The sequence below is a fragment of the Idiotropiscis lumnitzeri genome, chromosome 3, assembly GCF_059441095.1.
Source record: "Idiotropiscis lumnitzeri isolate Australia: NSW breed Sydney's pygmy pipehorse chromosome 3, RoL_Ilum_1.0, whole genome shotgun sequence".
Classification (NCBI taxonomy): domain Eukaryota; kingdom Metazoa; phylum Chordata; class Actinopteri; order Syngnathiformes; family Syngnathidae; genus Idiotropiscis; species Idiotropiscis lumnitzeri.
Window position 1 is genome coordinate 29629965 of NC_142393.1, and position 13172 is coordinate 29643136.

The window sequence follows — 13172 nt, forward strand, 5'->3', positions numbered from 1 at the left end:
TTAAAGAAAAATTCTAAATTCCTGCTCTTATTTCATGGTGTTCATATTTAGAAGTGCTATGCGTTTGAACATACCCAAAGTCAATAGGTCACGGGCTTGAGTCCTGAGTTGCTGAACATATCTACATGCAAGTACCATGAAATAATCGGCGGACTTCTGACATTTTGTATTGTTATTCATCTTTTGATCAGAAACCCAAATGTCACACAACAAAAATCTAAGAAATTGACTTTGTCGTTCCAATCCTTTTATAACGATGCGGCTTACTTGCCATAGCGAGAAGTGAAACCATTCCTTAACTTAGGAAGGAAGCCAATCCTTAACTAAATATATCGATTCCTCCGCAGCATTATTATGTTATTTTCAGTTTCTATGGCGAAAATGTCGGTGTGTGCGATGCATGCACATTTCATCTTAAGAACGTGATCATAAATGTTCACTTTTGAGGTCAGAACCATGAACAGTAAAAAAAAAAGCCCATTAGGGAAAAAAATGCTGCAAAGTGACGATTCACGATACATTATATATTCTGAATGGTCAATGTAAAATGTGTTGGTTCTTTAAGAGGCTGTCATTACTCTATACAGAGATCCTCGCGTAAAACATGCACTGATCACAATGTTTTCAGCGAAAACTGAACAGAACATAGCTGTCCTCTGGCTTCAGTCACGAGGGTCCAATTGGGATTTAACTTCATATTCTTATGCAGCTCTGGCACTCCACTCGTCAGCAGATCATCAACACTCCATGTTGAGTTTGTGTACTCATCCGCTTTTGATTGTTTAATATTAATCCATGCCTTTTTGTCTTCAGCCTGATCCCTGTTTTTGCTCACTGCATGCCAGATTCGCATCCTGCTCCCCGCCATCTTAAAGTCAGCGCATAGACGCCTTTCGGCCATGAGGATGCATTCACCTTCCTGACCGCAGCCATCCACCATTTATTTGCATTTGACATGTAACATGACCATGTTGTGAACACTGTGAGCTCTTTACCCTATTTTGCCGGTCCATCCTCCGTCCGCAACCTGGGTACCATTCCATCATTGTCCTTTCGTCCTTATTCATAAAATAGTCATCCTCTGTCCCCATCCGTCCTCATCCTTTTAAAGCGCTTCCATCCTTTTTTCCACCAGTAAAGTAGAGGAAAACATTCCTGCTTCTAAAAACTGAAGTGATGTAGTCACTAGTTGTTTTTTTCCATATCTAGAAAAGCGCTATAGAAAATAAAATTATTACTAGAGGTGGGTGTCATAATCCTCTGATAGTTTTTCAGCACCCGCACCAGTAGCGTTGCAGGCAATGTTATATTTTTTTTCCAATATGCTGGAGGCCATTAAAAAATGGATGGTGAGCCACAAATGGCCCCCAGGCAATAGATTGGACACCACTGGCGTATATCTTGGACTGCTAAACATTTTGGGTAACTTCCCCCGCCCCCATCTTAACTTTTATAGAATCAAATATCATCATCAGATCGGATTAGTCTTTCATGCTCTGCGGTGTCTGGGAAAGCAGGTCCTGGGATTAAGCAATACACATTAGCTTGATTTTAACATCGCTGGAAAACCTGTGTTATCTTCAAACGCTGCATTTGGAAAAATATGGCTCTTTTTTTTTCAGACTCAATCACTGCTGTTAACTCGAGGTTATAAATAAACGGCTGTCATGTTGAGCATGCACAAACCGAAAAGTGTAAACTGTATTATCTGCCCTGGATATGGCATCACACCTTTAATTGCAAAGAGCCCATTGAAGACTCTAAATTGCCCAGGTGTGAGTGGACCCATGTGATCGATCGTTTGAGAGTGGTTGAACCAATTCTGCAGGGATGTTTAAGGGGAAGCATTGTTTAAAAGGCTGCTTTTGCAACAATGATTGACAAAACCTTTTTGGCCTGTTTGTAGTTTTACAACCATCTGAAAAGCAGAATGACATCAAATCAAACTTGACATGAGAATTGATTCCCAGTGATGTGCAACCATCCATCCCAAAGTGGCTTTTATCTGGTAGAAATAAAAAGGCAACAACAAATTAAATGGACTCTGATAAAAGGGCGTAGTTATTTTTCTCGCTGCGATGCTTAGAAAAGACATTGTCACAATCATAGGTGCTTGTGAGAGGAAAATGCTTCTCCCTGTCCGATACCATGCGGATGATGTGTGTGAGGCCACAGAATGGACGTGTGTCGTTAAAGAACCTTTTTTTCGGGCCTGATGGTGACCTGCTTCTTCGACTAAGGAGACATATATAATGCCTTTTATCTGCATACAATACTCGACGTGTCCTCAGGGCCAAGGTGAACTTCTATTTTTTGCCACGTCGGCAAATAAATGCTTCATTGTCAAGACTCGTGAACTCAATTGGTAGTTGAAAGGATTGCTGCTTCCGTGGAAGTGGAATGCAGGTCATATAGGAAGAACTTTATGCATATACACTCGCGGGCAACACTATTATGCACACCTGCACAAGCTAATATCAAATTCAAGAATGATCTAAAGAAATTCTGCCTTTTCAAAGATAATATAAAATGAGTGAAATTTCAATTACACGAATGGAAACGTTTCTGAAACTTGTCCATAAAATGTGTTTTATAAATGAAAAATCAACATTGAGGTTATTTTGGTTATTTCATTCAACAACAAAAAGCTCTTAATATTTCATATTCCCTTTGATCATATGCAATGGTGTGGCCTTAAAGTTCCTGTTGCAGCGTGCAGCATCTTACGAACAGTTTGTTCATGTGATGGTCCTGTGTTTGACCGGAAACCAACTTTTTATCATCGGGCATCACTGGACAGTACGTAAAACTGTATTTCTCAAAAGGAGTTTCTGCACCCTCATGCTAACAGTATCTTGGGATTTTCAAAATTTCACATGAGGCAAATTCACAGATGAGCTTGGACCACGGTCGCACTGTTGAGATGGCGGGATTTATTGCACTTCATCCCTTTGCTCAAATTAAATGCAATTTCAGATGCTTATCTTGGCTCTCAACTGCTTCTTCACACAGCCTCTACTGTATTTTTGCACACTCGCTGTCGCTCTGTCTGTCTCCGTCTCGTTCTCTCTCTCTCTCTCTCTCTCTCTCTCGCACTCTCAATCACGTACTGACTTGCTCTTTTGCTCGAAGTTGAACTCTCAGTTATAGGGCTAGTAAAAACATTACAAGATCCATTAAAAAATAAAATAAAAAAAAATTATTGTCCTTTGTCCCCAAAACGGGTGTCTGTCTGAGATTATTAAAAAAAAAAAAAAACAACAACAAAAAAACAATGGTCAAATTGAAGGATTGACATTTTTTTTTTTAAAGAAGCTAGCGAATATTTATCTCTATCTGTCCATCTATCGATCGATCTGATCTAATCTATGGGGCTATCACTCTCTACAACATATTGTGGAAGTGGTTAACATATGATGGATTAGAATGGGAGGTGCTCAGGCTTCCTCCAGAATTCTAAAACCATACATAGGAAACATCCATAAAACAGAAAAGGCCAGACAAATATATAATCAGTAAATAACATGTTGTTTTTAAACATATTTGGTATTGGAGCAATATAAAAGTGATTAAAAGTAATCAAATTACATGACTTGAAAATTATGATACTTTACTATGTAACTTTTTAATTGTATTGGAATACATTTTTAAAGCAACGCTCCCAACCCTGCCCATAGCCTACTTTAAGACTGTATCAGAAGGCTTAACAGTAGAAATAGAATAGAAATAGAAATCCCTTTATTGTCATTGTACTCAAGTGTGCAACGAGATTAGAGGGCTCCCCTCTCCAGTGCAATACAACAATAATACAGACAAATATATAAATTAGATAAATAAATAAGAGAGTGCAATGGAATTCAGTACTGAATAGGGCATATAGAAACACATCACAATGCTATTTTGCAAGGTTAGGGTGGTCTCGTGTGTGTGTGAGAGTTCAGTACCACTTGATGGGCCATTTTCAAGCATTAAAAAGCTGTTGTCATTTGATTATAAATTGCTATCTAAGAAAGAATAAACGTGTGTTTGGTTCAAGTAACGTTATATAAACTCACTCTGGAGAAAACCCCAAGAGTCAGCTCTTGCTCAACCCATCACCTCTCAACAACTCTTCATCGCTCCCTCACTGGGCCGTTGTCTTATCAAGCGTTTGATGCGGTTTTATTTACCCCCCAGCCATCTTTCATGTTCATTCCTTCATCTCACAACCTCCTTCCGTTGCTTCCCTCTCCGGGACTTGTAGCTCAGCACAGCCGGTAAGCGAAGCCCGAGCCAGAGAGCATCCATCATGCATTCAATTCTGCATACTGCCTCCTTCTGTCCCTCCCTCCCTGCCTCCTCTTCTTTGCTGTGTGCCTTCTCTCGTCCACTATGCACTCCCTCCTCCCAACTTGCTGCACCTCCCTACACCCTGAGATGGAGAGGACTCACACATGCTCACTGCAGCCCATCTATGCAAGGTGCGATGCAGCAGACAGGGCTCAGAGAGACGGGACTCTCTTTCCTCACTAAAAAATTAACGTCAATACTGGGAATTTGGATGTTCAGCACACTGAAGGGCAAATTCAGCATCATCGATCTTCAGAGTTTTTCTCAAGAACTCTTGTTCTCACCAAAGGCTTTTGTTGACTATTGAAATGGATCCGGGTTGAAACTGGATTCTTTTACATCTGGGAGGGATTTGGATGCAGTTTTTAACATCTGGGGACGTACCTCAGTCGCAGTAGCACATGGATATGTTTGGATTTTCTAAAGTTCAAAAGTCTTCTGGGTAAGTATGTCTTTGGTTTTTGAGCCAAAGGTCATTTTTTTACATGTGCATAGCTTTTTTAACACTCATCTTACCTCCAAAGAACAGTCCCATAACTACTGCAATGTAAAGTTAACGTTACCAAGGAACTTGTGGTAATGTGTGTCAAGTAGGAACAAGTGCAATCCTACTGTTGATTTCAAGACACTTTCAGTTCATTTGAGAAGAGCTTGTGCTGGTTTTGCAATTACAAACATTTGGCATCCTTGAGCAATATTTCATCGTAACTAATTTGCTCAGAAGTCAATTTACGCACTTACATCACTCACTTGGCAGATTGTCCAAATCAGTTTTACAATTACATATGATAGATTTTTAAATCATATTTACTCATGTACAATGTCGTCAGAATTTTAACAGGTTTTCTTTACCAACACAGTACATTATTTAAGGAGAGGAATTAACAGAAACATTCCTCAAAATTAATTAAAGTATGATTCATCTTGAAGTCATTAAACTGTGTACATTTGAATTCTTCATTGATTGCAGGCATGTAAAGTAATATTGCTCACCTTTGCTCAGTCCTCATTAGCAAAGGTGAGTAAAATGTAAAAGAATTGATTGAGGAAGAGGCTCAATGTCTAAAATTACACACCCAGAAAAAAATATATATACAATGTTCAAAGTTTAATAATAAAACGATTTGAATCATTAAATTCTGTTCTTGATAATGGATGTACACCTTGGGTTGATGACGAGTCAGTCACAGGGATGACATCCAGAGAAATAAAGCCATTCACTCTCACTCTTTTTTTTGTACTGTGGGAGAATGTTGGAGTACTTGAGTAAAACTCACACAATCTTCGAGAGGATGTGTAAATGCAACACAGACGGACTCGAGCAAACAGTGATTTTCTGATGTGAGGCAACAGCCAACAACCTTTTTATCGTCTTAACCAGATTCATTTTTCCAACTGCTTCTCAAGTTGCGATAAAATAGAGAGAAACACAAAGTCCTGCATAAGTGTATTCTCACATTTTAGGTACTTGACCTCTACTTCCGAGAGTTGCATAATATGCCATTGCTTTGCCATCATGATTGCCATACAAATTCTGACACATCTGACCCCATTATTTGTTGATAGAATGCAAAATAACAACATAAAGACGCCAAAATACAAGTGGTATTGTGTCCAGATGGCTTTTGTGATTTTTGTGTGTGTGTGCGTGTGTGTGTGTGCGTGCGCGTGCCTTGTGTTTGCATATGGCGCTTAAAACAAATTCTCTCTCCCTCTAAACTTGAATGGGTAGTTGCTTCGTTATGCTTTTTGCATGTCACTCGAGTAATAGCCAAGGAAAGGAGAAGGTCCAACGTGTTCTCCTCCTCTCTTTGCTTGTCATTGTTTGTGTTTGTTTTTTGATTTATGAACCCACTCATCAAAAGCCAAAAGGTCACGCTGCTGCTTGCTGTGGAAGAAGTTTGACTGTAGCTTGTTGGCATTTGGCAGCAGAGCTAGGCCAGCACGCCTTGTTTGTGCACTGAATATCAGATCAGGGTAACGTGTGCCAGATTTCCCTCTGCTCGATGCCATTGCATGCTCAGAACGAACAAATATTTAGCGTAATTTCCAAAATGAAGCGAGTCAGAAATTGGTCTCTACTTCAAGATAACAAATGGAATCATTTTCTGAACAACTCTTTGATTACCAAATGACATTCTTTTCTCCAAATCAAACAATCTGCCAGATGATTGGAGACGGGAAGCAAAAAGCTTTTCTGGTATGTCACCAGGTTATCTTTCCCATATACGTATGGTGATGAAAAATCATTCAAACCATCAGGAATTACTACTATAAACTTCTATTCGTTCAGTGAAAAGAGGCCATGTTTCATTGTAGTCATGTGGTGCGTTGACCTTCAAAAAGATGTATTTTTAAGTCACTGAATCAATGTTCATGAAATGCATTAAAAATTCAGGCGGATTTCGCCATGACTAGAATTCAAAGATGTTGCAGGAATTCATGCAGCGGTACCGTTAACGCCACTTAAGTAAGTGCATATTCAATAATTGATTACTTTAGTTGGGTTTTACTACACACAATAAAGTTGGGTAGAATACGAGAAAGGAACTAAATATACATCTTTTATAAAGTCTCCTACGCTTGAAACAGCGACAAATTGATCCATCATAGCTATGCCAGTCATCTTTAATTCATCAATGAGGCCGTGCATGTTATTTTAGTTACTAAAGGTTTCATTCATTCATCTAAATATATATATATATATAAAACCCTAAAGTCCTCATTCTTGCCACAAAATAATTTCTTTCAACTTAAGATGACTGAGAGACAGGATACTCGGTTAAATGTCGTTTGCGGATGTCGCAATACACCGCAAGGCTTGTTGAGCAGTTAGTTCTGCTCCAAATACCACCATAGAATATTGAAGTGGAGCATATATGCATCCATAAACCAGCATCCAGTACATTATGGGATGGTGACAAGACAATGGATGGGTGGCAAATTACCTGGAGAGCTAAGCTAAACAGTGTTAAGCAATCCATCCATATAATGAATCGTAACCACCCACTGGATTGTGCAAATTATTGCTCGTTGTCTCATGTTGCCCTTTCCTCACTCTTTGGAAATACTTATTGGCAGCATGATTTCAAACCATGCGATACACTGTCAGAAATTGTCCAAAAGTTGCCAGCTTCTTTCTAAGACACTGCTACATGCACATACCTGTTACTGCAACTCACCTATTTTTGTGGATTTTGCAAGCAAGTCATAGAGTTAGATGCATGCTTGTCGTATTATATTGTCAGTTGCAAGGATTAACAGGTACACAGCGACCTGATGTTTGAGGAGGCTGACACAACCGTGACCTGTTTAATTTGTGTGTCAAGCCGGTCGTATATTGTGATTCAATGCATTGACTGGGAAAGCAGCGGTGAGCATGGAACTGTCCGTGGTGCTGAACATACCCCTCGGTGCAGAATCTTGTTTGATTAATACAACGTGAGGGTGAGGAAGGAAGAGCTTTCTATCCTCTGAATAAAATTGAGGGGTTAATTGCGAATGCTAACACAGCCGCTAACCGTTTTAATTAAGTGATGATAGAGGTGTGTCCCTGCAGTCTGACCTGGGTGAAGAGTTCACTTGTGGTGAGTCAGAGTTGATTTAAGACATCACAGTGATATCACAGTGCAGCCATAAAATAATGAGACCCTTGCTTAAAGGTCAGGTGACTGTAAATAGATGAAATACTAGTATATTAGAATACTAGAATACTGCTATTTCCAGATGCTTGAGTGGGATTTGTGATATTTTTTCATGCCTCAATAAAAGTAATATTTGACAGTAAGAATTCAAGTGCAAATGTGGTTGTGAAGATGAAGGTTTAGATATGTTTTAGTCGTAAAGGTGTGCATAGCTCTTGTGCTCATTTTGGCTGAAAAACATTTTTATTATGTAGCGTGAATTTCCAATTGAGTTGAAAACCATGCACATATTCTCCTTCTCTGTGGTTGTTACTCAAATCTTTCCATCCGAGCAGATGCTCACCATGCATGAATGAATGCAGCTAACAAGAAAGTTGGTGCATTTGTGTGAGTGCATGTAGGCTAAGTAGACACAGGAATATACTCACTTGCTTTTGTGTGATAAATCCACTAAAAGCCAAAACATGTCGTTGGCATGTAGCAAAGCTATATAAAGTGGAAACACTCAAATGGAACATTTGACATCCTCCTACAATGTTTCATTCATGAAGACATGATGACGGTGTAGGAGAACAAGAGGCGAGCAAAAGGAAAAGAATTGTGCTCCTCTCATTCAATAAAGATTCCGTATCATGGTCCAAAATAGAATTAGTAAAATTATCATTAACAAGTCTGGCTAAAATATCTTATTATGACGGGCAATTTATACATGCAGAATTATTTTGATAGTGAAAGACTTTTTATGATTTTCTCTAATTCTGTCTGTCCAATATATATATTGTGCTGCCTGCGGGCCACAATTGGCTCGCTGCCAATTATGTCAGGCCTGCTATATGACGATCTAAAAATTAGTGAACAGATAATTTCTCAATGGACAATTTGTTGCATGACCATTGCTGCAGCAATAATAGAGTTTCTGAGGTACACGAATGTTAGCATTGGATGGACGGAGGCCCGGTTTGCTGGCGAATAACGAATGACGGGAAACTTTGAAAAATTGAAGGAAAAAAAATGTTTGTTTTCGTGCATCTACGGAATCGTCACTAACCAGCTTAGAACATATGAGTCCTTCACTGATGGACTCACGTTTCGTTGACGAGTGATGGAAACACACAGCACGGTTCGTGGTTGATTGTTCACGAGTGTGAATACACCTGGGTTGCTACTAATGGAGAAGTTTTATATTACCATAATTTCCCGACTATGAGCAGATGCTTTTTCCCAAGATTTCCACCCTGTGGCTGGTAATGTTTATGGATTACTAATGAGCTGCATGCCGCCAATACATTTAACCAGTGTCTTGTTGCTCTCGCCTTCTCAACATCTCATCCATCCACCCATCCATTCTCCAAACCACTTCCTCATCATGGAATATTGACAAAGAAAATGCCTCGATGCTTGAAGCAATTGAGATGACTGTCAAAGAAGGCAATATAGCTGCTGCACGCAAATAAACAAACTCACTAAATGAAGAAAAGCTACAAAAGCCTTCTGGGTAACAAAAGTAGATGGAAAGACCTTGAAAAGGATCTCAAAGACAAAAGAAAAAAAAATCATCTTCGTGACACTTCCTTTTCAAATATTATGTGAAATAATGTGAAAACGGCAGCATGGTGGCCGACTGGTTATAGGACGATGACCTCTCAGCGCGGAGGTGCAGGGTGCGATTCCGGCTCTGGCCTTCCTGTGTGGAATTTGCATGTTCTCATCATACCTATGTGGGTTTCCTCCGGGTACTCTGGTTTCCTCCCACATTCCAAAAACATGCATGGCCGGTTGATTGGACGCTCTAAATTGCCCCGAGGTATGAGTGTGAGCGTGGTTGGTTGTTTGTCTCTGTGTGCCCTGCGATTGGCTGGCAACCAGTTCAGGGTGTCCACCGCCTACTGCCTGAAGATAGCTGGGATAGGCTCCAGCGCCTCCCCCGACCCTAGTAAGGAGAAGCGGTACAGATAATGAATGGATAATGTGAAGACCAGCCGCTAATAAAATGAAACAACTAATAAACTGTATGTACATATATTTTAGCTGCTGCAACTTTAAATCAGGTGTGCTTTGTCGTCCAGAAATTATGGTAATTAGGAATGATTTATGTTGGCTGCTCACAATTGATAAATTATAATTATGAAATCAACTGCGAAGATGAACAGAAGAGGCTTGATTGCACTCGGCGACCGGTGTAATCCATCACTGTATTCCACTTCTTAAAGCAGCTAAATTAGAAGACAGTTGATCAATATCTTTAATGGCAGACTATGAAGGCAAAGACATGAGCAATCAATCACACTGAGGTCATTTCAGCGTGACAACGAGCAATTGGGAATCTAATTAGGTGAAAATAACTGAGCAAACTGGTAAATACTGCTTTTCTTGCTGTCCCCAAATTTTTTTGCACTTTTTGTTTGCGTTCTCAGTTCTTTCTCTGCTTCTCTTGAGTTAACCACAGACAATCAACATTCTCTCCTGGTCCGTTGTGCATGTTGTCGCCACAGGTTGAGCTTCTTCAGTGTATGAAGTTCTCAATTTGCGCAAGACATCTTTTAAATGCAACGAGGGCATTTGATGTTTAAGGAAACACAAACGGTTCAAATATATACATAGACACACGCACACACACCGTATACCATCTCCGAGTCAGGGATGAGATCCTGAGTTCCAGTTTGAGAAATTTGTTTCCTCTGCTAAAGATAGGTTAAGAACTTCGCTCATTTGTCAGGCGGTCAGAGCTGAGTCACAGCTCCGGGCAGCCAGATGAGGTGGTTCAGGCATTTGATTAGGATGCCTCCTGGGCTCCTTTCTGGTGTTATGTCCCACTGGGAGAAGAGCCTGGGAACAACCTAGGACATGCGGGAGAGACCACATTTCCTGGGAACGTCTCAGGAAGAGCTGTGTAAAGTGGCTGGGGAGAGGGAAGTTTGGGCTTCCAAGCTCAAGCTTCTGCCTCTGGAAAAGCGAAAGACGGTCGATGGATTGATATATACTGCATATACTTCCGGTAATCATCTTTGTGGTGCCCTTGCTGAAGAATGTAGAAAATCACGTCATAACAATTTCCCCGATCCTCATTTGGCACATAATATAGATAGTACAGTTCCCCATTGGATCCCGTCTCCAGTTCTTCCACTCAGTGTTGTTTCCAATGTCTTCCACTTTTGCTATTCTTTTCTGTGACCTTATTCTTTAAACCAAAATTTAAGTTGTATACCTGTGCCCCTGCAGTGTATTTCTAACTCAGCATTCATTTTCTATGATGGGTCTCATTTTAGCTCTTTTTAAAACTAATTTTAAGTGTCCTTAAGCATTTGCTTTGGAGGGAAAAAAAGATGAAACTGTGCAGTCCTAGGATGCAATATACACTACTACTGTACTTTCAGCCAATGGTGTACTTAAATATTGACCAATGATGTATTTTGTTTACCATTACAGTATTCTTATTACAGTACTTTTATCATTGCAATGTTTTTATCATTGCAGTATTTCAATCATTCAGTAGTTTTTATCATTACAGCGTTTCCCGCTCTGTATAATGGACAGGCATTAGGAGTGTTTCCTTACACTTAGATACGTATATACTGTGTATATTTGCTTGCTTTTTATGAATGTCTGCTGCTAATGTTATACATTAACGGCTACATTACGCCGCCGACTCTGTGTGATCTATATCTTTGCTGCTGTAACACTGCAAATTTCCCCATTGTGGGACTAATAAAGGACATCTTTTATCTTTTTTAAACTTTAAGAGACTCGTCTTCCAGTTGTGTTGTAGGCTTCTCAGAGTTGCTGTTTGAGTCCCATCCACAGCAGAGCGTTCTGAAAATCCTCTTAGTCCACATAGACACTCATGCACAGATGCGCAAGTGCACACGTGTATACAGATACACACACGGGCTCTCATTTTCCCTCTGTCTCGTATACACACACACACATGCACACACACACAGATTTGGATTTGTTTTCCCTTTGATGAAACGGGGATTATGGGATAAAGTAGGCGAGGCCATGGCAGTTTGGTTCAGTTTGGAGCACAGCTGCTCACAGCCGCACAATGACAGACAGATGAATGTTGAAAAGCACTCGGATCGTCACGGCCGAAAACTCGGTTGCCTCCGTTTGTTCTGAGCTTCCAAATCTAGGGGTTTGAAAGTGGCATTGGATCTGATGTCTTTTGGATGACGGCAACCATGGATGCAAAGTCAACACTGTGGCTGCAGCTTAAGAATGAATGGCTTTCTGCCTCTTTACCGAGATGACTGACACTTGAGAGAATTTTGCCAAACTTTCGACCTCTGGACAAGTGTATTTTTAACCCCCAACAGACGATCACATGACTAACAGATGCATCCGTCCCATCGACGACACAATGTGGGACTTAGCCGCATGGATTCGTATGGCGATGACATACTTATCTAGTATGTACTTCAAGTGTTTTAAGAAATGTGTTTTAGTAGCTTGAGCTGTGAATCGAAATAGTGATATTGTTCACTGCCGCATCATCTTGCTCTGGCTAATTTGAAGTTGTGCTCGTAAGAGGTTATAAGTAACTGTATTACTCCTATACAGTTTACCCAGGATCATTGCTGCAGAGACCAATCAAGAAAATTCTTAAACAGACGCCCCCCCCCCACCCCACATGCTTTCGCTACTCTCATGCAATCCAAAATGACGTTAGGTTAATTTGCTCTAACCTTGTTGATCGGTTTTCCTGGGAAACCTATCACAGCAGTGGCAAACCATGAAGTATTGGCAAAATCAGTGATGTGTTTGAAATGTTCCTGATCTCCCCGACTTTGCATTGCAGTCACAAAAACAAGACATCAGGCTGGCCGCCCCCAGGCTCCTGGGGGGGACTGCAGGGGCCTCCATACAGCTGGGACAGCATGAGCTGCAACAGGGAGAGCCAGAACTGCCTCACCAAGTAAGTATTCTCTGCAGTGTCTGAGCTCAGATTCAAACTTGGAACTTCTCAATTTGTGCAGACGTGCTAATTACTGTTCCACGCGCATTGCATGAATTGCCGCTCCGACCTTCTTGCGTCAGGTTTTCAAGTGTTTTCTCATGTTTCATGCTTCTTTGGTTAAAGTAAGGGTTCGAAATTGTCCATAGGTGTTAATGTGAGTTTGCATGCTGGTTTGTTTAAACATGACCTGCAATTCTGTCGACCAATCCAGTCACGCAATGTCAGATGGATAGGCTTCAACA

At 40.5% G+C, this 13172-nt stretch overlaps 1 protein-coding gene across 4 annotated transcripts in view; it reads left to right on the plus strand.

Moving 5' to 3' along the window:
• Window positions 1-13172, plus strand: part of LOC148340756 (FERM and PDZ domain-containing protein 4-like) — a 46563-nt gene that overhangs the window by 18378 nt on the left and 15013 nt on the right. For 2 of the 4 annotated variants that reach the window (XM_088289167.1, XM_088289165.1), the window contains exon 2: window positions 12772-12888. In XM_088289167.1, the coding sequence (XP_088145293.1) occupies window positions 12772-12888 (117 nt within the window). Of the gene's footprint in view, window positions 1-4433; window positions 4772-12041; window positions 12383-12771; window positions 12889-13172 lie in introns of those variants that run through there. The other 2 variants (XM_088289166.1, XM_088289164.1) reach the window with 2 other exon arrangements.